The 25,315-nt window shown below is 41.4% G+C and overlaps 2 protein-coding genes across 3 annotated transcripts; one reads left to right on the top strand and one right to left on the bottom strand.

Moving 5' to 3' along the window:
• Positions 1 to 331: 331 nt before the first annotated feature.
• LOC134087634 (cytochrome P450 3A30-like) lies at positions 332 to 11,571 on the bottom strand. Its single transcript, XM_062541250.1, has 13 exons — positions 11,425 to 11,571; positions 11,211 to 11,304; positions 7,563 to 7,615; positions 5,425 to 5,524; positions 5,224 to 5,337; positions 4,892 to 4,980; positions 4,222 to 4,370; positions 3,869 to 3,996; positions 3,024 to 3,108; positions 2,276 to 2,439; positions 1,789 to 2,015; positions 1,442 to 1,604; positions 332 to 1,029 (listed from the first exon to the last, which is right to left on the bottom strand). The coding sequence occupies exons 1-13, from the start codon at positions 11,496 to 11,498 to the stop codon at positions 925 to 927; spliced, it is 1,545 nt and encodes a 514-aa protein (XP_062397234.1). The 5' UTR covers positions 11,499 to 11,571; the 3' UTR covers positions 332 to 924.
• Positions 11,572 to 13,454: 1,883 nt separating this feature from the next.
• On the top strand, positions 13,455 to 21,555 carry LOC134087607 (cytochrome P450 3A30-like). Of its 2 annotated transcripts, none has more exons than XM_062541211.1 (13): positions 13,455 to 13,637; positions 13,743 to 13,836; positions 14,398 to 14,450; positions 15,616 to 15,715; positions 15,825 to 15,938; positions 16,100 to 16,188; positions 16,967 to 17,115; positions 17,321 to 17,451; positions 17,906 to 17,984; positions 18,271 to 18,431; positions 18,747 to 18,970; positions 19,179 to 19,341; positions 20,379 to 21,555. In XM_062541211.1, exons 1-13 carry the CDS (start codon positions 13,564 to 13,566, stop codon positions 20,481 to 20,483), a joined length of 1,536 nt encoding a protein of 511 aa, XP_062397195.1. In that variant the 5' UTR covers positions 13,455 to 13,563; the 3' UTR covers positions 20,484 to 21,555. The 2 variants fall into 2 exon arrangements, with proteins under 2 accessions (XP_062397195.1, XP_062397203.1); XM_062541219.1 differs by having other exon boundaries at positions 14,380 to 14,450.
• Positions 21,556 to 25,315: the final 3,760 nt, after the last annotated feature.

The following is a 25,315-nucleotide window of genomic DNA, read 5'->3' as shown; positions in this document are numbered from 1 at the left end:
TGATAGTTGGCCTGGCCTCTTCTCACTGATTAAAATCCTTATTTGGTGAAATGGAAAACAAAGTGGCTTGGACCAGGCTATGCACTGGCCAATCAATAACAAAGGGCACTCCTGCTCCAACACGACCTCCAGAGGGAGTGGGTTGGTGGTGCCTTTGATTGACCATTGAGCTCAAACATCAATCACCTTTCACCAGGATCAAAGACTGCACCTTTAAACCATGTAGTCATAGACCTCACCTTTAAACAACCACCCAATAGATTATTTGACAGTGACAACAAACAAGCAAAAATAAATGAACATACACAAAATGTGCTGGGGGAAAGTCAATGTATTTCACCAAAAAAAAAAAAAAAAAAAAAAGCTTGTCCTCAAATGTTTTAGAAATGCATTTCTGACAAGAAAGTAAAAAGTTAAATCAGTAAGAAGTTAAGGTTCTATTAAAAAAATAAAGCTTATATGGCTACAAGTGTCACAACAACAATACAAGTGCCTTGTTGATTCCAAGATGTCTACTGAGGTGTGCCTGCTGTAGAGCAAGTGGGCCGATTGCCAGGTTGCTGATAACTGGTAGTGTTTGCCAAGATAAGTGCATTTACAACTCCAGTACCATCATGTTCAGTACTTGCGTGACGAAATCTGTTTTGATAGAGCTTGCTTGCACATCTCAAATTGCACTTTAGCATGTAATGTAATGTAGGCCATCGACCATATATGGTGTTCATTTGATAAAGGTCTGTCATTTATGTGCGGGTGCTTTCAAAAATAATGACATGAGCGAGCATTACTTATCAAAGTTCCTACACAAAGTGCAGTAAGCAACAGCAACAACAAAAACAAAAACAAAAACAAATCAATGTATTCTGTATGTGCGGATCATATCGTGTATCATTGGCACCCCTGGTGTCCAGTGCAAGTGGACGCTCAGCCTCGGGGAGTCAGCTGTGCCCCAGACGACCGAGGAGACAGCTGCAGCTTGATAGGTCTCTTGGGTGCCATAAGGCCCATGACGTCCAACTCCACTGGAATCTAAAGGGGAAGATTGGGAGAATCAATTTATCTGGATTATGTGTTCATTCAAAGAGACTCCACAGAGAGACTCCATGCCTACTGCTCCAGGCTACTGCAAACAATGGTCTAGTTCAAAACTCCTTCGATTAATGTCATGTTGGTCCCAAACGAAAATTGAAACTTGTTATCATCCATGAATAGATGATGATATATTGTTTTAACTCCGAACTTTCCTTTAAGTGCACTTCAGGCAGAATTACCATTCACAAATAAAAGATGTGGCAGGGAAAAGGGAATCGCCGGTGGTCTATACCTCGTTAAGAGGATAGGTGTTTATCACGTGTGTGTGTGTGTGTGTGTGTGTGTGTGTGTGTGTGTGTGTGTGTGTGTGTGTGTGTGTGTGTACAGAGGCAGACAGGTCCTCTCTCACCTCCGTCTCAGCACAGGTGCTGATGGTGAATCTCTGCAGCAGCTCCACGATGGCCAGCTTCATGCTGACCAGGGCGAAGCGCATCCCGATGCAGTTCCTGGGGCCGAGTCCGAACGGCATGTAAGAGTACGGGTCAATGCTCTCCTTGTTCTCCTTATTGAACCTGCAGGAGAGACATGAGATCAATAATTGAATGAATAATTATTCTGTGTTTTTATAATCTTTTTTTACAATCTTTATACATCTCAATTCAATAATTGGTCTCTCTCTCCTTCTCTTTCTCTCTCTCTCTCTCTCAATCTCTCTCTCTCTCTCTCTCTCTCTCTCTCTCTCTCTCTCTCAGGTACCTCTCTGGTTTGAAGGAGTCGGGGTCGGTCCAGATTTCCGGGTCTCTCTGAAGAACATAGGCAGGCACCATGACAACGGCATCCTTAGGGATGATGACACCACCGACGTCCACGGTCTTCTTACAGACTCTCTCGAGGCGAGCAAGAGGAGGGTACAGACGCAGCGTTTCGTTTATCACACAGTCCAGATACTCCATCTGCATCAGGGCTTCATACTGGACTTCAGCCTGGAGAGAGATGGGAGCGGTTTTCACAACCCGATCAAAAGGGGATGGAAATTTGCGCCAGCCACCAGCCAAATGCTGGTAAAATGTGAGAGTGGCTGGTAGATTTCAGGACCTCAAAGGCCACTTAGCATTATTACTGGCTTTGACTGTGTGATACCATTCACATTGACACTGATTCCACCACTATGAAAAAAAACTTAACAAAATATCTGTTTTTGTTGATTGAAAAATGCAATATCTATGATAAACAGAAAGGTGACCTTCTCCGGGAAGACTTCATCAATCTCATCGTGGAGCTTCTTCAGGGTATCTGGGTTTGTGGCCAGATTGTAAAACAGGAAATTCATAGTAGAACTGCTGGTCTCGTAGCCAGCAAAGATGAAGATCATCGCTTGAGACAGAATCTCGTGATCACTCAGTCCTACTGTAGGTGAAAGACAGAGATTGTCGTCAGAATTCCTGTGCACCCTTATGCAAGAGTTTCATTTAATTGATAATATAAGACTGACAGTCTTTTTATTTATTTGTTTGATAGGGACAAAAAAATTGTTGAAACTAAATTACATTATATTACAATACATTACATTTGGCTGACGCTTTTTAACCAAAGCGATTTACAACATGGTAAAAAAACATGGTAACTTACAACATGTTACAACATCTTAAGCTTTTAAGAGCAATTCTAACAAAAGAAATTACAACAATAAACAACAACCACAATAAGTGCAGCAAAGAGTGCAATTATCTGTAGGGAGAGTGTAGAGTTAACAGTAAGCACTTGGATAACAGAGATTCAAAATGTCTCTAATCAGAAAACATGTTGGTGTATTTTTTAATTGTCCTACATTTCTGTTTGCTTTTGTGATGTATTTAACTTATTCTTATTGACTGGGGACCATCAACCTGCCAAAGGGACTAAAGTAGAAATTAATATGTACATGTTTAGATTTGTAATGTTTACAAATATCTGTCAATCTATCAATCTATGTGCTGTCATGTCAGAAATACCTTTGTGAGTACCATCTCCAGTTCCATTCTCTTCTTTCTGAGGGGCCTGGGAGTCTACCATCAGTTGTAGGAAGTCCACTCGACTCTGCAAATATGAGAAGATATGCAGATCCAATGATGAAATTTACCTTCAGCAAAATAGAATAGATAAGGAACATGGATGAGTACAGTAAGGATGGATGGGAGACTTGGCTTTCCCCGGTGGAGTTGGGCTATAGGGGAAAACACAGAGAATATGACTATCTGACAGTGGAAAGGGACTGCGTGAAATCTTAAACAGTAGGATAGTATGTAACTGATTTATTGTTATTGCTGTTATGGAGACTAGTAGTATCATTGTTTTTAATCATTGTTGTTATTGCTGTCTGCCTGCAGCCAGCACTGGCTGACTACTTTTTAGAGCTTCGGGCTCGTAAACGAAGGGTTCGATCCCGACCAGTAGGAAGCTTTCCCACACCCACACCCACATCCACGGCTGAAGTGCCCTTGAGCAAGGCACCTAACTGCTCACACACACACACACACACACTTGAGCAAGGCACCTATCTGCTCCCAGAGCGCCGCTGCTGAGCAGGCAGCTCACTGCTCCGGGTTAGTGTGTGGTTCACCTCGCTGTGCGTGTTTCACTAATTCAGAGATTGGGATAAATGCAGAGACTGAATTTCCCTCACGGAATCAAAAGAGTAGGCCTATACTATAATCTTAATTATTTTGAATACGTTTTTTTTTGGTGGAGGGAGCTTAAAATGCCTCCTGTTGGCTTTGGCATATGGACACACACACACACACACACACACACACAAATCCTTAGCTACGCAAGCTACCAGGATCCATTCATTACTGACCTGGTGAGAGTTAGCTTCCCTCTGAGACTTTATGGTCTGCAGTGCAGCATAGAAGTAGTCCGTCACAGACAAGGGGAAGAAGGCAATATTCATTTTCTCAAAGACGGGCACCATGAAAGGGAAAAAAGCTGAAGGTAGGTTGAAAAAGAGAGACAGAGACCAGATAAAATGAAGTATGTATGACATTGGTTGGTAGGCTACATCTGAAGGGTCATGAAGGACTAACTACCTAGCTTGTTCTTATATTATTTCAGCTTGTACAATAAACTCACTTAACAGTCATATCCTGATTCACAGACTTGCATCCATCTATATGCTAATAACAATACTGTGAATATTTGGCAAGACCTTACCAATAATCAGGAAGACTGGACTCAACAGGTCAAACTTCAGCATTTTCTTGATGTTGGTGACAAAGGGGTCTTTGGGGTTGTTGAGGGAGTCGATGTCCACACTGAAAGAAGTGCTGGTCACCACGTCCATGCTGTAAGCACCAAAGTACCTGGAAACAGAAGAGGCTTTGCTCTCATATTCTTCAACTCCATCTCTCCTTCTCTCCATCTTATCCCTTACTGCTATGAATATTAGATATGAAATGGACTGGTCAGAGTAATGGTATATTTTTCTGCTACAAGCTAAACTGTAATTATATATATATATATATATATATATATATATATGTCTATCTATATATAAACTTTACTGTCAAAATGATTCACTATTGAGGTATCATACTACGTTAAGCAGAGGTTTTGGAGTTTAGCATGGAGTGCTACGCTAAATTGAACTTGATTGCTGTGTGTAAAAGCTGCTACTGCTGCTGTTATGACAAGATTGTGCAGTGGTTGTATATCCTTAGATATGAAATGGAATATATGGTATGTTTTTCTGCTACAAGCTAAACGGTAATTCATAAATAATGTGAGGGTTTCCAACGGAATCTCAGCCTGGTAATAATCTGGAAGATTTTGTTTGGTATTCTGAGACTCTGGTTCCACCCTGATAGCTCACAGCAGAGCTCACTCTTTAGTGTCTGATGGCCTGCCCAGGTCTGCATCCTTCTTCATGCTGTTCACCAGGTTGCGTGAGTGGGTCTTCATGATCCCAAACATCTGGTGCAGGAAAAAGGAGAAGATATGTTGTTGTCCAATACTGTATGTTTGCATGTATGAATTATGTCAACAACATACAACATACAACATACAACATAACGAATTATAAATAAATGACTTAATGTGTATGATCCTCATCATTCAATGTATAAGTGTAGGCTGTCCGTTGTGTATGCACATGAAGACTGTGTGTGTGTGTGTGTGTGTGTGTGTGTGTGTGAAGGGGAAGAAGGAGATACACACCTCCTTCAGGCGGCCGCTGGTGAAAGATGGAGACAGCACACTACGGATTCTTCTCCAGTCTTCATTCTCAGCTATGGACACAGCGTCATACAATGGTCCATTCAGGCCAATATTCTGTAACAAAGCACACTCATATTTAGACCCACTTTATCCAATAATTACATCAACATTAAAATATCCTTTATTTTCTAATTTTCTCACCCGTCTGTTGGTGAAATACGAGTAGCACTCCTTGACCAGGACGTTTTTGATCAACTCTGTGTCCATGATGCAGAGAGTAGCCTGTCGACCTTCAAAAAATCTAGAGACGGCACAAAATGACTTACTATCAGATTTATATTCAATACACCTACAATATATAACACACATTCACATTCTTTTTTTGTGTTTTTTTTTAATTTATTACTGAGGTTTTATGCTTTTGACCCAATGTTTTCAAAAAAGAATTTAAGTGTATAAAGTTTAAAAAGTTAGCATTTCACTGTGCAATACAGTGGAGAGAATAATTATTTGACCCCATGCTAGAGTTGACTAAAAAGAGGAATATGAAATCATCTTTAGGGCCCGAGCACCGGATGAAGCAGCGGCTGCACCGTAGATGCAAGGCCCTATTGTTTTTGTACAGATTATTGCTATTATTACAGTTTTTTCATTCTTACCCAGGCCATGTTTGGCCTTTTTTCACCAACTTGGCATGCACTAAAACTCTTGTAATTTTGGCAGCTACATGTGGAATTGCTATCGCTACCCAGAGACAGAGCTTTTGGCTCATTGAGCTCAAGGCCAATCAAACAGGCTAATAGGCTAACTGGAAAAAAAACACTGTGCCAATCTCTAGGTGTGGTGAAGGGAATGTGGTGATGTGGGGCTACTTTAATTCCAAAAGCCAAGGGAAACTTATCAGGAAGCATATCCTGGATCCATGAAATAGCTGGCCTTATATACGTAAGGGATAACGGCCGACGAGGTGACCGGTTCGATGGAAATAATGGCTAGGTGGAGGTCTAGAACTCCGGCGACGTGCCATTATTTCCATCGAACCGGTCGACCTCGAAGGCCGTTATCCCGCTTATCTCCTGTTTGTATTCATAACCTGTATATTTAGAACATAGTTTTATTCCACCGTTGCGTCCGTTAACATCGCTAAAACTGTCTTGACTGTGGGACTACTTTCCGCCACATATCAACTTTCTACTTGCAGGACAAAACTGCCGTTACTAGTTCTAAAATGGATGGTTGCTATGGCCAAAAGCCAGTCGTTAGTTCTATCTCTCCCGTTGTCAAGCGGCCATATCCCAGGATTCTGATTAACTTTAACTTTGAAAGATCGCTACTTTTATAGCCTACATGGCATCCAACTAGCTACAATCCACCTCCGTCATATGCTACAATGTTACTATGGTTCTGCACGTCTGTATTTCAGCTTGGATGCTACGTGACAGTTCATTTAAACTTCGCAACGAGTTTGGCGAATTAATATTCAAGCGTGTTACGGGAACTACTTCAAAGGTAGCAGGTTATACGAAGTTAATGGCCACCCCATCAGCCAATCAGAGAAGAGAATTCCATTGTTGAGGGAGATAAAAACATATTAAAAAAAAGCCTTCCTGCTTCTATGGAAATTTAACATAGGGGTCAGATACGTACGAATGCCCCCTATATTTCAAGGTAGCAAATGTATTTATTTCCGACACATTGTTCATTCACAAAGAAAATCAGCGTCCTTAAAGGATGGGTTTTTACTCATGGCCTTCCTTGACCTTTAATGTCTCAATTTATCTCTCTTTCCTTGCCATGGTAACCAGCTAAAATAGTGACATTTCATTATGCTAGCTAACAGCTGGTCCACATGATCATGAAGCAATCTGCTTAGGGCCCAATAAAGGCTTTGGCCCGCTCCACACTAATCTAATGCACATTTCAAAGTAAAGCTGACTGTAACAGCAGGTCCACATTGTCATGACATAACCATGGTTTGTTTAACTGAAGTCTACTGTAGTCTTTGTCTAACATTATCAGAGTGAACTGAGATGCACTTCCTTGAACCTCCTGAAAAGTCATGTGAGCGCTGTGATAAGACAAGAGCAGGTCTAGCTGTGGTCAACATCTACCAGGGGCCAATCACTTCAAGTTGGTTCAGTCTTCAAATGAAGGCCCACTGAATGCAGATTGTTGTCAGAGGAAAAAAACACCAGGGTGTCAATCTACTGTCTAATCGATACCTTTTAAGTATCGTAACATTACAGTATGGTGGTATACAGTGACACTTTTAACATTCATTTTTACAAAACATTTGGAACAAATTGATGTGTCTTGTGTATGATTAAAGAGTTTCTTACCCCCACATCTTGCCATACTTCTGGAAACATTCCCTGTCAAAATTGTGGAGTCCCTGAAGTAAGAGAAAACACTGGTGAACTTAAGGAGCCCCCTCCTCCTCTCTCTCTCTCTCTCTCTCTCTCTCTCTCTCTCTCTCTGTCTCTCTCTCTCTCTCTCTCTCTCAATTTCAATTTCATTGTGCTTTATTGGCATGACTATTGAGGTTACCATATTGCTGAAGCATTACAAGTAATAATAATAGCAGTAATAAAATAATAACAATAATACACAAAACTCAAAACAGGAGACAATAATAATAATTATAAGAAAAAAAAGAGAAAAATAGATAAATAGAAAGAGAAAATAAAGATAAAAACAATAAACAACAGTAGGGGGTGGAATCACTTGCTTACGGTTGCATTTCATCTTTCGTGACAGGCTAATACATACAGTGCCTATAGAAAGTCATCATACCCTTTTGAAATAGTTACTTTTTTTGTCTTACAGCCTGAAATCAAAACCCATTTTAAAAAATATATTTTCCAGTTTTATTAACAAATTTAGCTGTACAACATCAAAATAATGAAAAAAAAGTAAACAGTTCTGAAAATTAATAAAAAATGAAAAACTAGAATAACAGGGTTGGAAAAGTCATCATACCCCTGACTTAAAGGGATAATCCGGAGTGAAATGCACTTTAGATCAATTTTTCGGACTATTGGGAGTACATACGTTGAGTTGACACCAAAATCATGTCATTCGGATGTATTTTGAGAAAGTTCGAGCTCACCGTTTTTAGCCAAAACTCGTTAGCCTGGAAGTGACTCGGGCATGTCCTTTCGCCGCTACAAAACGCTATTTTTATACCTCTTCTACTGTTCCAAACAACACTACACTTACGTGGTAGTGAGTAGAGGATCCCTAAAGCCAAACCGAAGTATCCCCACGTCTTTATGTGGTCGGATAGAGAGTCCAGAATGAATTTAATCGAGTCCGTACCTTTCCGGAAATGTTAATAAAGTGTTGTTTCAGCGTTGCTAGCTGCAGCAGCGACATTTCCGGAAAGGTACTGACTCGATTAAATTCATTCTGGACTCTCTACCCGACCACATAAAGACGCGGGGATACTTCGGTTTGGCTTTAGGGACCCTCTACTCACTACCACGTAAGTGTAGTGTTGTTTGGAACAGTAGAAGAGGTATAAAAATAGCGTTTTGTAGCGGCGAAAGGACATGCCCGAGTCACTTCCAGGCTAACGAGTTTTGGCTAAAAACGGTGAGCTCGAACTTTCTCAAAATACATCCGAATGACATGATTTTGGTGTCAACTCAACGTACGTACTCCCAAACGTCCGAAAAATTGATCTAAAGTGCATTTCACTCCGGATTATCCCTTTAATACTTTGTAAAGCTCCCTTTTGCTTTCATTACAGCCATCAATCTGTTTGGATATGTCTCTATTATAGCTTTGCACACCTAGATAGGGGAATCCAATTTTCCGTACAGAAATGTTAAAATGTAGTCAAATTCTGTAGGGAATGGCGATGGACTGCTATCTTCAAGTCAATCCACATATTTTCTATAGGATTTAAGTCAGGGCTCTGACTTTGCCACTCAAGGATATTCACCATCCTATCCTTAAGCCTCTGCTTTGTTCTTTTGGCAGTATGTTTAGGATTATTGTCGTGTTGGAAGGCGAATGACCTCCCCATCCTCAGCTGTCTAGGAGAGGGACGCAGGTTTTCCTTAAGAATGTGGGTGTACTTGGCAGCATCCATTTTCCCTTCTATCCTGACCAATTGCCCAGTTCCCGCTGAAAAGAAACATCCCCACAACATAAAGTTGCCCCCACCATGCTTCACACTAGGTATGGTGTGTTTGTGATTTGCACCCCCTTAGTAAAAACGGAAAATGCAATATTATATTGCTTTAATCACCCCTATCTTCAGATGAAATGTTACGAACTGCACCAAATTTCATGTGTATGATTGATGGGAGTATGCCAAGTTTTGTGTAATTTCATCCTTGGGGGGCTATGAAATAAATGAATTTGTGTACATTTAGGGGTTGCTCCATGCTACTATCACACACACACACACACACACACACACACACACACACACACACACACACACAGGAATGCATGCACACAAACACACACACATACCTACACACAAAGTAGACAGGCAGGCATACGCACGTACACACGCACCAACACACACACACACACACACACACACACACACACACACATACATAAAAATGTACACAAACACATTCATAAACATGCCTACACGCATGTTCACACAAACACACACACACCATTACCCACACACATACACATGCTCACAAATATACACACAGAGACACATAAAACACAAGCAGGCAGGCAGACACACACACACACAAACACACACACACACACACACACACACACACACACACACACACACAGACACACAGACACACACAAATCCATATAGCTACGCTCTCATTTACATACATAAACGTTGCAGAAGGGGATGGAGTAGACTATGGAAACAAAAGCGTGTGATTTATATAATGTGCAGGACTGAGCGGTGGTCATATTGTGTACTGCTTTGCGGTACATCTAGTTTTTATTTAAAATGTCAGGGCATATGCTACTAACTTTTGTGAAGAAGGTTTCCCTGAGGTTTTTGTAATATTGGCATTCAGTTGAAAAATGAAGTTCTGTTTCTACTTTACTATCCTGGCAGTGGTGACACAGCCTGGCCTCTCTAGGTAACCAGGTATGTTTCGTTCTGCCTATTTCAGTATCGAGATTGTGCTCACTGAGTCTATACATTGTCAATGTTTTGGATAGTTTTGTGTCATTCAGATTTTTTAGGTATGGGGCCAATTCATATTTGTCATTGATACTAAGGTAACAATCAAGTTTATGTTGGATTTTCGTAATTTCTGTCCAATATGATATATATTTTTCTTCTTATTTTTCTCTGATACCATTTGGATGAATTTTATTCGCTAATTGAATCCAATCTTTTTTAGTTTTGGACATTGTCAAATGAATTGGAGATGCTGTGCTTTATATGAATTGATTTAGGGGACTCTTCTCTATATTTAATTATGTGCTCTTTAGGGCTTTATAATGTATTGAGTTGGGGTCGATAAATTGAATGTTAGAATTCTAGAATTTTAGAATTTTAGAATTCTTTTTTTAATTTTGATAATTAATGGGAACTGGCCCAGTTCAGCCCTGCAGCCATTGTGCGGGGTATTTCTATGAAGTTTGAGAATTCTTTTGCAGAAATCCGTGTGAAGGGCTTAGATTATATTTCACACCCATTGAGGGCAATAGGTTCGATGACTTGTTTGAAAATATATTCTTATCGGAATGTTGGCTTTGATATACATCTTTGTTCTCTCTCTCTCTCTCTCTCTCTATCTCTCTCTCTCTCTCTCTCTCTCTCTCTCTCTCTCTCTCTCTCTCTCTCTCTCTCTCTCTCTCTCTCTCTCTCTCTCTCTCTCTCTCTCTCTCTCTCTCTCTCTCTCTATATATATATATATATATATATATAGCCCCAATAGGGGTTCCGTAAAATCCCAAATTTCCTTTTTGGCTTTGCAGTGGGTTTGCATTTAACCCGAGTGGTCACATTTAGGGGTCAATGCAGAACCCAGACTAACCTTTCTGTAGCTGAGCATGTTTCCGAAGAACAGCACTGGCTTTGGACCAGGGACCCCCAACTTCTTGAAGATTCCATAAGGCCAGTATCCATACCTACAACAAAAACACATCCCCACTCCTGTCCCAGTTTTTTCTAATCTTGGATAGCTTTTGAGATTGCATTTCTATGATGAGCACAATGTTCTGTGGACTTAAGAATGTGTTTCAACTTACACCAACAATAGTCCCAGGAACAGCAGGAGCAGCGTCCACGTCTGTGTTGATAAAAAGGACAGGTAGCCCAACATCTTCGAAACCTCAAGAGCAGGCTTTCCGAGGCTATGCGAGTTCACTGGCTTGTGGAATATCACGCTCAGAGCTGTAGTGCTTTGACATAAATACCAACCCGCGCTGATAGATCATTAACATGAAATCAAGGCGCACGCGCACACACACACACACACACACACACAGGCTAAGGAGCTGCTGGGCTAGCATGCAGTAGCCTGAATAGTTTTGTATTCAATATCTGGCTTCCACCATTGTGCCCTTGAGTTGCTCCAGGGACAGTGACCCTTGTGATACAATTGACATTACAGTCCCCTCCAAAAGTATAAATGAGATGGTTTCATTCTCATTGAGCTCAATGCAATTCAAACCAGCTAATAGGCTAACTGACATTAAACCATGCGAATCTCTTCGTATGGTGAAGTGTATGTGTTGATGTGGGGTTATTTTAATTCCAAAGGCCAAGGGGACTTCATCAGGGTGCATAGTGTCCTGGATCCATGAAATAACTGCATTTAAAAAATAAAACAAATACAAATCTGCTAGCCTCTATGGGAATTTTAACACATAGTTAACATAGGCGTTCCAAAACTCATTAAACACCTATTTAAGGAAAACATTTATTTATGTACGATACATTATTTATTCACAAAGAAAATTAATTGGATAATAAATCCTTAAAGGTTGGTTTATTTCCTCTTTTTTTTATTTAAGGCATTAAGATCAATTTCCAAAAGATGATTATAGTAAACTTTAGCATGTGATCCAGTGCCTTTGGCATTTTGGAGGGGACTGTATAGGCAGAGGTGGGAAAAGTCCAGCTTCAGAAAGTAAAAGTCCTACCACATCTGTTCCAACCACTCACTTGAAACAGGTACAAATACATGATTGGACTTCTACTTTCTGAAGCTGGACTTTTCCACCTCTGATTATTGTCATGCGAGATGAATATGCTGACTAGTTTAAATTACCAAAATGTATTCTGTAAACTCACTTCTTTGAGGTTACGTCATCATAGGTGTTACGTAAAGTGCCAGGTTCTTACATTGTTAGTGTGTGTGTGTGTGTGTGTGTGTGTGTGTGTGTGTGTGTGTGTGAGAATGTGTGTGTGTGTGTGTGTGTGTGTGTGTGTGTGTGTGTGTGTGTGTGTGTGTGTGTGTGTGTGTGTGTGTGTGTGTGTGTGTGTGTGTGTGTGTGCGCGCGTGTGTGTGTGTGTGTGTGTGTGTGTGTGTGAGTGGGTGTGTGCGCGTGGGTGTGTGTGTGTGTGTGTATGTGTGAGAATGTGTGTGTGTGTGTGTGTGTGTGTGTGTGTGTGTGTGTGTGTGTGTGTGTGTGTGTGTGTGTGTGTGTGAGAGAATGTGTTTGTTTGTTCTGGCGTGTGCATGCCTGGCTCCACACTGTCATTGGTCAGAATCAGCTGAGTCATTTGGCAGTGTAAAGCCCAGCTAAAGACGGACTGTCAGGGGCTGTACATAATTTCACATGTTGCTCTCACTCCATGACTCTCCATGACTCTCACGTCATTTAGTGATGGCTTTTGCAGATCAGGTCTCATTTCTTCAATCCACAACAAGTCTAGAATGATCCAAGCCGATCAAAATCGGTTTGACAGCCTCACAACGTGCTGGCCTACAGTTCAGAAGGACAGGGAGTGTTTTCAAATCCCTGAAAAGCATGTCGTCACAGCGCACGCAGCACTCTATTGGTGCAAGTCCTTCAAGCGTACGCTTCTGGTGGGCGTTGCCGTTGGCCTTATAAGGCATAGGCTACAGAAAATAAAAAATCTTGTTTTTCACGTCAAGCCCCGCCTGGCATCCACTCCCCAGTAGGCTAATCGAATATGCCTGAACCAAAGAACCAAAGCAGAGCAACATTACCTCTTTGCGATTCGGGTTTCAGGAAGTGGCTTCTCATGAATTATCTTGCTCCGCCCTTAATGGTCTTTGGGTGAACCTACTTTGAACCATTCCGTTAATGATTTACAAGTGCAGGCTAGTCCCATACAGCACTAGAACTCTGAGCGTGATAACTCACAAGCCAGTGAACTCACACAGTCTAGGAAAGCCTGCTCTTGAGGTTTTGAAGATGTTGGGCTACCTGTCCTTTTTATCAACACAGACGTGGACGCTGCTCCTGCTGTTCCTGGGACTGCTGTTGGTGTAAGTTGAACCACATTCTTAAGTCCACAGAACATTTTACTGATTATAGAAATGCAATCTCAAAAGCTATCCAAGATTAGAAGTGGTGATGTGTTTTTGTCATAGGTATGGATACTGGCCTTATGGAATCTTCAAGAAGTTGGGGGTCCCTGGTCCAAAGCCAGTGCTGTTTTTTGGAAATATGCTCAACTACAAAAAGGTTGGTCTACTTGGGTTCTGCATTGAAGTGAAAAGGGCAGCAAGGGATTTTACAGAACACCTAAGGCAGAAAGGAGTAAAGTAGCCTATAGTCCTCGGTCACTTTTCTACAGATCAAGAGAGAGCTACTATATGATAACATCCCTTCGTAGCCTGGACATTGTCCGTCTCCTGATGCAAGAGACCTTTTGCCCAGGCTCTTTTACAAATATGCGTATGATAGTTATATCACCTGATTGAGGCATTCATTGCAACAGTGCTGCTTATTGTTTGTCAGTACGTTTTATTGTAGTTTGTTTTACAAATAGTTAAACTGTTTTGGGGCAGCCGTGGCCTACTGGTTAGGGCTTCGAGCTTGTAACCGAAGGGTCCCCAACCAGCCCACGGCTGAAGTGCCCTTGAGCAAGGCACTTAACCCCTCACTGCTCCCCAAGCGCCGCTGGTTGGGCAGGCAGCTCAACCAGTGTGTGATTCACCTCACTGTGTGTTCACTGTGTGCTGTGTGTGTTCACTAATTCGGTTACCAATGCGCACTGGTCATCAGCGCTTTCTCTTACTTTAGGGATTCTACAATTTTGACATGGAATGTTTCCGGAAGTATGGCAAGATGTGGGGGTAAGAAACAACTCCTTAATCATACACAAAACAAATCCAGCTGTCCCAAATGTTTTGTAAGAATGTTAAAAGTGTTACTGTATACCCCCATACTGTAATGGTAATGAAAAGGTATCAGTTAGACAGTGATGTTTTTTCCTCTGAGAACAATAATTCAGAAAACCAATGTGCAAAATAAACAGCAGGTTTGAATTTGAAGACTGAAGCCCGGCGCCCACCAGAAGCGGCGTTCAGCGGTGTTCGGCGGTCTGGGCTTGCCGCGCAGGATTTTAGAATAGTTTTCTATCTCTGTGCGGCTGCTGCGCAGCAGACGTTTCCAGTGGGCGATGCTCCATTGACAACAATGGAATTCTTTTTTTTTCGTGGCGCGGCGTGCCGTGTACGCTTCTGGTGGGCGTTGGCCTTGACCCAACTCGAAATTCTTGGCCAGTGGTGTTGACCACAGTGGCACCTGCTCTTGTCTTATCGACTGTCACATGGCTTTAGGAAGTTCAAAGTTCAAAGAAGTCGAAGCAAGTTCAAACCACAAATGTGATGACAGCATAAAAGGGCATCATACAAATGAAGTATTATGTAAGTATAGTGTATAGTGTATATAAATATAGTGAGTTTTGAGGCTGGCTGTCAGTACCTGAGCCGGACCACCTGCCTGATCCATTCTGTACATGTGCATAATTATGGAATAGAATATGTAACGACAAGCAGAACAACTGGCTGCATATATGTTTATAGAAATAGAATGAGGGAAAAATGTCCTTTGAACATTTTAGTGATACTTTTTTATTGTAGGCCTAGGTCTAAATCAACATGTGAGCTAGGCTTTGTTTATTGATTAGCAAAGACCAATGTGTCACCAATTGGGCCAAGTACTGGAAGCTATTAATAGAAACAGAATGAGGGGGAAATGTCCTTTGAACAGACATCAAGAACCACGATCAGTGAGGAACAGCATTTATTTTACTCCTAAATTGCTGTGCAAAAAGTCACTTCAGGGTCTCCGATGGCTGGTCCATAACACTGGCTGCGTTTTTGACAGTTGCAATATGAGGCTATAATGTTGTGTAGAAATAGTAGAATTGAATAATATAAGTCATGTACATTGCAGGTGTATCACATACCATTTTGCTTGAGAATGTTCTTCAGTGTTGTTCTGTTCTTTCTCTAGAATTTTTGATGGGCGGCAGCCTGTTCTTACCATCATGGACACAGAGTTGATCAAAACCGTCCTGGTCAAAGAATGCTACTCATATTTCACCAACAGACGGGTACAACTGAAAAGACAATTCATATGCAGAACATATCTTATGCACTTAACAAAAGGTGTAAATAAAGTGAGTCCGTGCTGTCACAAAACTGTCTGTGCCTTTGTTACAGAATTTCCGCCTTAATGGCCCAATGTATGACGCTGTGTCCATAGCCGAGGATGAAGACTGGAGAAGAATCCGTAGTGTGCTGTCTCCATCTTTCACCAGTGGCCGCCTGAAGGAGGTGTGTACTGATTACAAAGTGATTGATGTGACCAGCATTACAAATAAAATGCTCTTTCAACAGTGGAATATTAGTCTAATGGTGAATACATACATACATGCATAGTGTACATACATACAAGATCAGACAATAACATGTCGTCTCTGTTTTTCCTGCGTCAGATGTTTGGGATCATGAAGACCCACTCACGTAACCTGGTGAACAGCATGAAGAAGGATGCAGATCTGGGCAGGCCATCAGACATTAAAGAGTGAGCTGTGCTGTGAGCTATCAGGGTGGAAACAGAGTCTCAGAATACCAAACAAATTCTTCCAGATCATTATCAGACTGGGGTTCTGTTGGAAACCCTCACATTATTTTCAAAATACAGTTTAGCTTTCAGAAAAGATATACCATATTCCATTTCATATTAAGGATATACCATCACTGCACAATCTTGTCTATCTGTATAATATACACACTATACTGGCAAAAGTATTTGGTCACTTGCCATGACTCGCATATGAACTTAAGTGACATGCCATTGTTAATCCATAGGGTTTAAAGAGGATATAGAATGGATGAATCGAGTATTGCACTGTGTTCTCTGATGTCAAAATAGTATATATTCAACTTTGATTCATAAAAAATAAACTCAATTGCAATTTAACAAGCCCAATTAAAACCGTATATTTAGGCTGGGTATTGAAATGGTCCGTTTGACTAAATGACGCCCTGTTTGGCAACCACAATGGCTTTGAGATATCTGACATCACAAGCAGACTTTGTTCTAATTTGCCCATATTTAGTGCCTATTGCTAAGTTCAAGGTTTTCATATGAAGGAGGGCACAACCATGCCCCATGTTCATAGCTCTTTGGTTATGCACAATCTCTCCTATTTCATGAAAACCAAGACAAAAAAGGTTTCCATATGTCTCCTTTAATATTACGTTAGTCCACTCTTTGATGGAAAGAAACACAGAAAAAGACAAATCAGGAAGAGAGATGGAGTTGAAGAGTATGAGAGCAAAGCCTTTTCTGTTTCCAGGTACTTTGGTGCTTACAGCATGGATGTGGTGACCAGCACTTCTTTCAGTGTGGACATCGACTCCCTCAACAACCCCAAAGACCCCTTTGTCACCAACATCAAGAAAATGCTGAAGTTTGACCTGTTGAATCCAGTCTTCCTGATTATTGGTAATGTCTTGCCAAAGATGTACAGTATTGTGTTAGTAACATATAGATGGAAGTGTGTATCTGTGAATCAGGATATGACTTTTAAGTGAGTTTATACAAGACACAATCAAGCTAGGTAGTTAGTGCTTCAGGACCTTTAAGACAGTCAATCTGGTAATTGTAGACTTCATTTTGTCTCTGTCTCTCTGCTTCAACCTACCTTCAGCTTTCTTCCCCTTCATGGCGCCCGTCTTTGAGAAAATGAATTTTTCTTTCTTCCCCTTGTCTGTGACGGACTTCTTCTATGCTGCACTGCAGACCATAAAGTCTCAGAGGGAAGAAGTTAACTCTCACCAGGTCAGTAATGAATGGATCCTGGTAGCCTATGTACAGTAGCTATATGGATTACTTAGCGTGTGTGTGTGTGTGTGTACATGGCTAGGAGCTTGTCTCGTTGTGCCCAAGGTGTTTTGACCTTTAACCATAAGCTTCCTGTTCATCTGTCATATTTCATGCCAGTGCCAACTGGAGGCTTCATAGCTCACTCCGCCAACAGCACATTTAAAATATTAACATTAGACTACAACAGTTATAAAGTTACAAATAGCAATAATAAAAACACAAACACCAGTAGCCTTATTATAACAATAACCATAATCCATTCGTATACAGTCTATGTGTGGATTGTGAATTCCTGAGAGAGAGATAAAAAATCTTTCATTACTGTACTCATCCATGTTCCTACTCTGTTAGTCAATTTTGCTGAAGGTAAAGTTCATCACTGGACCTACATATCTGCTGATGTTTGCAGAGTCGAGTGGACTTCCTACAACTGATGATAGACTCCCAGGCCCCTGAGAAAGAAGAGAATGGAACTGGAGATCACAAAGGTATTTCTTCTCTCTGAAACATCTACACAAAGAACCAAAGAAATATTCTGACATGTCATCTGGCTAAAGACATTTTGAATCCCTGTTATCCTAACGGTGAATTTACCTTCAACAACTTTGAACAATTCTAAAATGTGTAACTTGTGTGTCAAATTATAAGCGTTGTCCCTATCAAACTAACAAATAAATAAAAAGGCTGTCAGTCTTATTTTATTGGTGAAATAAAACTCTTGCATATGGGTGCACGGTTGTTCTCACTATAATATATTGTATGTCTTTCACCTAGGACTGAGTGATCATGAGATTCTGTCTCAAGCGATGATCTTCATCTTTGCTGGCTACGAGACCAGCAGTTCTACTATGAATTTCCTGCTCTACAATCTGGCCACAAACCCAGATACCCTGAAGAAGCTCCACGATGAGATTGATGAAGTCTTCTCAGACAAGGTTACCTTTCTGTTCTTCATAGTGGGTGGAATCAGTGGCAATGTGAATGGTATCACACAGACAAAGGCAGTAAGCTGTATTTGAGGTCCTGTGCTGTGGAATTCTGTTCGTCACTAGAGGTTGACCATTTTAAAATATTTCATGATGGTGGAATAATTTTCAATTGAAAACATAGTATAGGCGTAATGGGGTTTACTTTGCATGTGAGTTACTGTAGTATCTGTGTGTGTGTGTGTGTGTGTGTGTGTGTGTATAGGCTACAAAATGACAAGTGTTTGTGGTCGGGTTGTGAAAACCGCTCCCATCTCTCTCCAGCCTGTCCAGTATGAAGCCCTGATGCAGATGGAGTATCTGGACTGTGTGATAAATGAGTCGCTGCGTCTGTACCCGCCTGCTGCTCGCCTCGAGAGAGTCTGCAAGAAGACCGTGGACGTCGGTGGTGTCATCATCCCTAAGGATATCGTTGTCATGGTGCCCACCTACGCTCTTCACAGAGACCCGGAAATCTGGACCGACCCCGAGACCTTCAATCCAGAGAGGTACATGAGAGAAAGAGAGAGAGAGAGAGAGAGAGAGAGAGAGAGAAAGAGAAGGAGAGAGAGACCAATTATTGAATTGAGATGTATAAAGATTGTAAAAAAACTAGGGCTGTCAAAATAACTGATTAATTCAATCCAGAGAGGTATTTTTCCAATATTTTTTTTCTCTTCAAAAGTATTTTGCCACTGACTCATGTCTCTCCCGCAGGTTCAATAAGGAGAACAAGGAGAGCATTGACCCGTACTCTTACATGCCGTTCGGACTCGGCCCCAGGAACTGCATCGGGATGCGCTTCGCTCTCATCAGCATTAAGCTGGCCATCGTGGAGCTGCTGCAGAGATTCACCATCAGCACCTGTGCTGAGACGGAGGTGAGAGAGGAACACCTGTCTGCCTCTGTACATTCACACGTACACACACACGTACACAACGAACAACGTAGAACGTTTGTTCAAACTTTGTAATTTAGTTCTTGACAATGACACCTGTGCAATGTATATTTAATTTCTGTAGCCTACATTTTTATACTTATTGAGATATTTAAAGCCACACAAGGGGGCGCCCCAGGGGGCCAGAAGGCTAGAGGGGGCCCCAAAACATATTTGGCATATGAGCAAGGAATGAGCTGAATGGTCAAGGGAACCTGAAGCCCAAGTAGTTGTGTGACGTCACTACCTCAATAAGTTCAAAAGCAAAAGGCTATGAATCTGAACAGACCATCCCAAAAATGCACCAGAATGCAGGAAATCACAATCTACCAAATTCAGAATTTCCCTCCCCATTTGCATCCACTTTTGCACATGCACAGTAGTTCATAATCATGGTATAAGAATAAGTATATATACTTTTTTGATCCCGTGAGGGAAATTCAGTCTCTGCATTTAGCCCAATTTAACCGAATTAGTGAACACACACAGTGAGGTGAATCACACACTAACCCAGAGCAGTGAGCTGCCTGCCCAAACAACGGCGCTCGGGGAGCAGTGAGGGGTTAGGTGCCTATAATGTAACATTTGTGTCAATAAACGCCAAGCACGGGTGACTCGCGTGGTGGGAGGAATCAAATTATGCTTAGGGCCCCCAAAAGACTCGGTCGGCACTGCAGGTATAGACAGCGGGTGATTCCTTGCTGCAATATCTGAGTTGCTAATGGTAATTCCGCCTGAAGTTGCTAAAAGGAAAGATCTGGAGTTAAAACGATAAAGAGTTTAAACTTTCTTTTGAGACCACAATGGCATTAATCGAAGGAGTTTTGAACTAGACTGAGGTTTGCATTAGTAACACAATGGTTTAAAGCCTGTGCAGCAGTGGGCATGAAGCCTCCCTATGGAATCTCTCTGAATGAACACATCATCAAACATGAAAAACATCATCCAGATAAATTAATTCTCCCAATCTTCCCCTTTAGATTCCAGTGGAGTTGGACGTCTTGGGCCTAATGGCACCTAAGAGACCCATCAAGCTGCAGCTGTCTCCTCGGTCATCTGGGGCACAGCTGACTCCCCGAGGCTGAGCGTCCACTTGCACTGGACACCAGGGGTGCCAATGATGCACGATATGATCCGCACATGCAGAAAACATTGATTTGATTTGTTTTCCCTTTGTTTGTGTTCTGCACTTTGTATGTTTCTTATTTGATAAGTAACAATTATTCACGTCATTATAATTCACATACATTACAGACCTTCAGTGCCTGAAACAGCACACCACCATATGTGCATGCTTCATGGCCCACCTTGCTTTCTAAAACGCATTGTCATGTAAGTAACTGTGACATCTATTTTACAGGTGTTTTCAATATGGGATGTATGAATTTGAAATGGCCTTTGCTTTACAGTAGATCGTTCCTCTATCTTGTTGCTGTGATTTGCTTAAGGAGGATGATGATGCTGGAGTTGTAAATGCACTTATCTTGGCAGACACTGTTAAGAGAACTCAAGCTACCAGTTATCAGTAGCCTGGCAATCTGTCCTCTTGCACTGCAGCAGACACACCTCAGTGAACATCTTGGCCTCAACAGGGAACTTGTTTTATTCATGTAGAAAAATGAAGAAGAGAAATGCATGTATAGTCCACTTCTGTATTAAAGTAACTTAACGTAGTTGAGGAAAATTAGCTAAATCAATGTATAAACCTCTGTACCACAGTACCGCTCTGTTTTCATCTATGTATCTGAGTGATTTCTTGTCAGAAATGTACTGTTTAATGTTTGTGTGTGTGTGTGTGTGTGTGTGTGTGTGTGTGTGTGTGTGTGTGTGTGTGTGTGAGAAATACATTGACTTTCCCTCGGCAGATTTTGTGTATATTCACTTATTTTTCCTTTCTTGTCGAATAATCTACTGCGTGGTGGTTTAAAGGTGAGGTCTATGACTACATGGTTTAAAGGTGAGGTGTATGACTGCATGGTTTAAAGGTGAGGTCTTTGATCCTGGTGAGAGGTGATGGATGTTTGAGCTCAATGGCCAATCAAAGGCACCATCAACCCACTCCCTCTGTTGAAACCACGTACTCATGTCATTATTTTTAAATGAGTAAAAAGATGTTGATGTTGTAAAAGTAACATTAAATAAACTTTCAATGAGTAATTTTGTATTGAACTTGTCTAGCTTTTATAAAGCATTATAGTTTCTGAGATTAAAATATACTCTTTTACTTCAATAATCAATGGCACAATTTATCCCAATGCATTCTCTCCAAAGGCACAAGATTGTGCCACAAGACCACATTTTTCAGAAAGCTATATTCCTTAAATACTATATTTCAGATAGAAAATGATTGTTCCCAGAGATGCACGGCCATGCACCACACCCTGAAATATATGTTCAATATATAGTAGTTTGAAGCATTACGATCATGCCCTCACTTTAAAGTCACTTTCAGTAAAAACGGTCACAACTCACCCCATTCTCCCCTATAAAGTTTAAAAAGTCAGCATTTCACTGTGCAATACAGATGACAATCACATAATTCATCTGTCATCATCTATGATGATTGACTTCTGGGTCTATTACTACAAATTAGACATGTTTGAAATGGAGAATCATAACAACATCAGGCCACACACCATGGTAATTTTGAGAGTTGCTGAACTGAAGTCATAATCACAAGGGGAGCTAGCCTGGCACGCCCTCCCAGTGACGTAACACCTTCGGCTTTTGCTGTCGCTGGTCTGGTCAACTGCTATTCGGGAAGGATTTCTGAGTTCCCGAAATCTGCGGAACTGCCCCCTTTGGTCGAGAACCAATCAACTTTGAGCAGCTCCAACCGCTCTGGGTAGAGGCGTGTTCAAGGCAGAGGAAAGAGTGTTGTTATTGGTTTAAACTCGGCAAACCACTTTCTGACATCGACCAGTAGCAAATCGAGGCACCTAAAGGAGGCGGGTCAACCAGCGCTTGGAGAAACCTTGTTAGCACAGGCTGTTGGTCAGACTGAAGTCTCGCAGAGCCTTTGAAAGTCGATGGTAATCAGGCTAAAGGGGAGCTGCCCATGGCTTTCCTTGATCTTTAATGTGTCAATTTCTCTCTCTAAAATAATGACATTTCATTATACCGTATGCTAGCTAACAGCTGGTCTACATGATCATGGAACAATCTGCTTAGGGCCCAATTAAAGGCTTTGGCCCGCTCCATACTAATGTAATGCACATTTCAAAGTAAAGCTGACTGTAACGGCAGGTCCACATTGTCATGACATAACCATGGTTTGTTTAACTGAAGTCTAGTGTAGTCTTCTTCTAACATTATCAGAGTGAACTGAGATGAACTTCCTTGAACCTCCTGAAAAGTCATGTGAGCGTTGTGATAAGACAAGAGCAGGTGTAGCTGTGGTCAACACATCTATCACCCATCACTTCAAGTGGTTCAGCCTGCGCTGTGACGACATGCTTTTCAGGGATTGAAAACACTCCCTGTACTTCTGAACTGTAGGCCACGTTGTGAAGCTGTGAAACCGGTTTTGATCAGCTTGGTCTAAATTTCGATACATTTGACCATTTTAAGCTTGACCTAGGCCTACTACTCTCTTAGAGCGATGAGGGACAGGTGGGGCTCGAGAATGCCTCCTTGATCAATGTGGGGAATGAAAGAAAAAGTTTGAGAACCACTGGTCTAAATGATGATGGACTGAGAGTGCCATGTGAAATTACATAACAGCCGCTGACGGTCCCTCTTTAGCTGGGCTGGCGCAAAGCCATCGATATCTCAAAGTTGCGACACTGCATGTACACACCCGTGTACAAAAAATGCCGGCACATCCGGTATGTCATGGTCGCTCAGTAGTTCCTTTCAATGGGAGAATGAAAGAATATCTCAGGTTTTCTACATGACTTATGGTCGTATGCATAATAATTAGAGGTGGGCATAGATTAATTTTGTTAATCTAGATTAATCTCACTGTAATCTTGAAATTAATCTAGATTAATCTAGATTAATTTTAGGTGCACCAGCGCAAAATTTAGGTGCACCCACATTTTTCATTGCATCGCCTTTAACACTAAAAGGTCCCCTTTTTATTGCTGTCCTTATAATGATTTTTTAACAACAAAAAGTCTAGAAAAAGCTTGAAACACAATAAAAGATTTGTTTCTTTACAAAATTATTTATATAAGCCTATTCTACATACTGAAATGTCTGATATTCATGACGGCACACTTTATGCATATTGCAGCCTACTATATTACAACTCTGCCTCTTTAATTCAGCTGTCTGCTTGAAACCTCAAAATGTAAACAAAGCCTAGCATAGTTGGCTAGTTTATCATAGTTTACTAGTTGGACTGCTCAGTTTCCCCACGTGTGTTTACTGTAAGTTTCAATGTGGGCTAATACTTTTTCTCCTTTCGAGTTTTGGAGTTGGAAAACATTGGTATTGAGATTATCATCCAACTCATGCAAGAGTGACTTGAATGTAAGAGTTTTAATCAACTTTCTGCAGCAATGATGCTAACCGGAATTTATATTAATTTAGCTAACGTCTTCTATATGCATCATTGCGATAGTGAATGTTTTATTTGGATTAAATGTGCATGTCGAGGGGCTCGCGAGTGTCCATTGAGCGCGCACGGGAGAGTGAGGGAGAGGGAGGGAGAGGGAGAGAAAGCGGGCCAAGGAGAGGGGGGTTACTTCTATTAGGAATAGACCTCTGAAGTTCGCCTACAAAAAAGCTGCCATCTTTGAAATTCGGTATCTGGCGATTTTTCCTATGGGAAAATAACATGGGGATTTTGAATTATCGCACTTGTTAAACTCTCGTGGGGACGATAAAGTCTTAAATGCAGACGTTTTCCTGAACACACTTTTGTCCTCTGCCTTCTTGTGCATACTGTGATCTCCGGTACGTGAAGTCGGCACACTTTCATTTTTGCTACCCCAGAGCTAACTGGCTAACTAACTTAATGGCAAGTTGCATCGCAAGTTAGCTCTGGGGTAGCAAAAATCAAAGTCTGCCGCCTTCGCGTACCGGAGATCACAGATTCCTCTCGAAGGCAGAGGACAAAAGTGTGTTCAGGAAAACACCTGAATTTCCGATTTTGTCATCCCCGCGAGAGTTTAACAGGTGTGATAATTCCAAATCCCCATGTTAATTTCCCATAGGGAAAATCGTCAGATACCGTAACTCCTTATATGGGCAAAGATGGTAGCTTTTTTGTAGGCGAACTTCAGAGGTCTATGAGCGATCAGGTGCCATTCGGGAGGGGTCTGAGCTTATCGTCCATGTTGGGAGGATGTATCATTGGTTACTGTTTGGTAAAGTTGCACGCATACCTGCGATCCATTTGTATCGTAAGTCACCCGCCCGAGTTGTAAAGTGTAAATTACCCAGCTTTCTTGCGGCATTTTACGGAGGAACGCCCCCTTTACCTCGGAGTACTTGCGAGTACCCCGAGTTGGGCTTACGACCTGTCAACAAACATGGCTGCGCCCATAGTCGAGATGAGATGACATGTGTTTTCTTTGTATTTGTACCTTGTTGGTCGTTTTAATGACAATGGAATGCTTAAACACACTAGATTACATTGCTGCTTCAATCCGGTCACCAATTCATACATTTAACGGTCTTGCTGTGCGTGCAATACAATGTAATAATCTGTTTTCCAGATGGTTTGCTAAAGAGGCTAGCGCAAAACAATAACAATGACTAGCTAGCCTGCTAATGCCCATCTAGCTCATTAGAAATGCGACACCACTTGTTGAAATTGCTCAAAAATGGTTTTATTATTCATTCACATTTACCATACCCAACAAGGGAGAATGAGGGGCATCGTATTGTGTTCTAGACAAATGTCCAGCACTAAGAGACAGTTGCTGCCCTGGTGGCATCCATGTTCTTTCCCAAAAGACTACAAACT

Source organism: Sardina pilchardus, chromosome 1 (genome assembly GCF_963854185.1).
Source record: "Sardina pilchardus chromosome 1, fSarPil1.1, whole genome shotgun sequence".
NCBI lineage: Eukaryota > Metazoa > Chordata > Actinopteri > Clupeiformes > Clupeidae > Sardina > Sardina pilchardus.
This window is presented reverse-complemented; position numbering and strand designations above follow the sequence as displayed.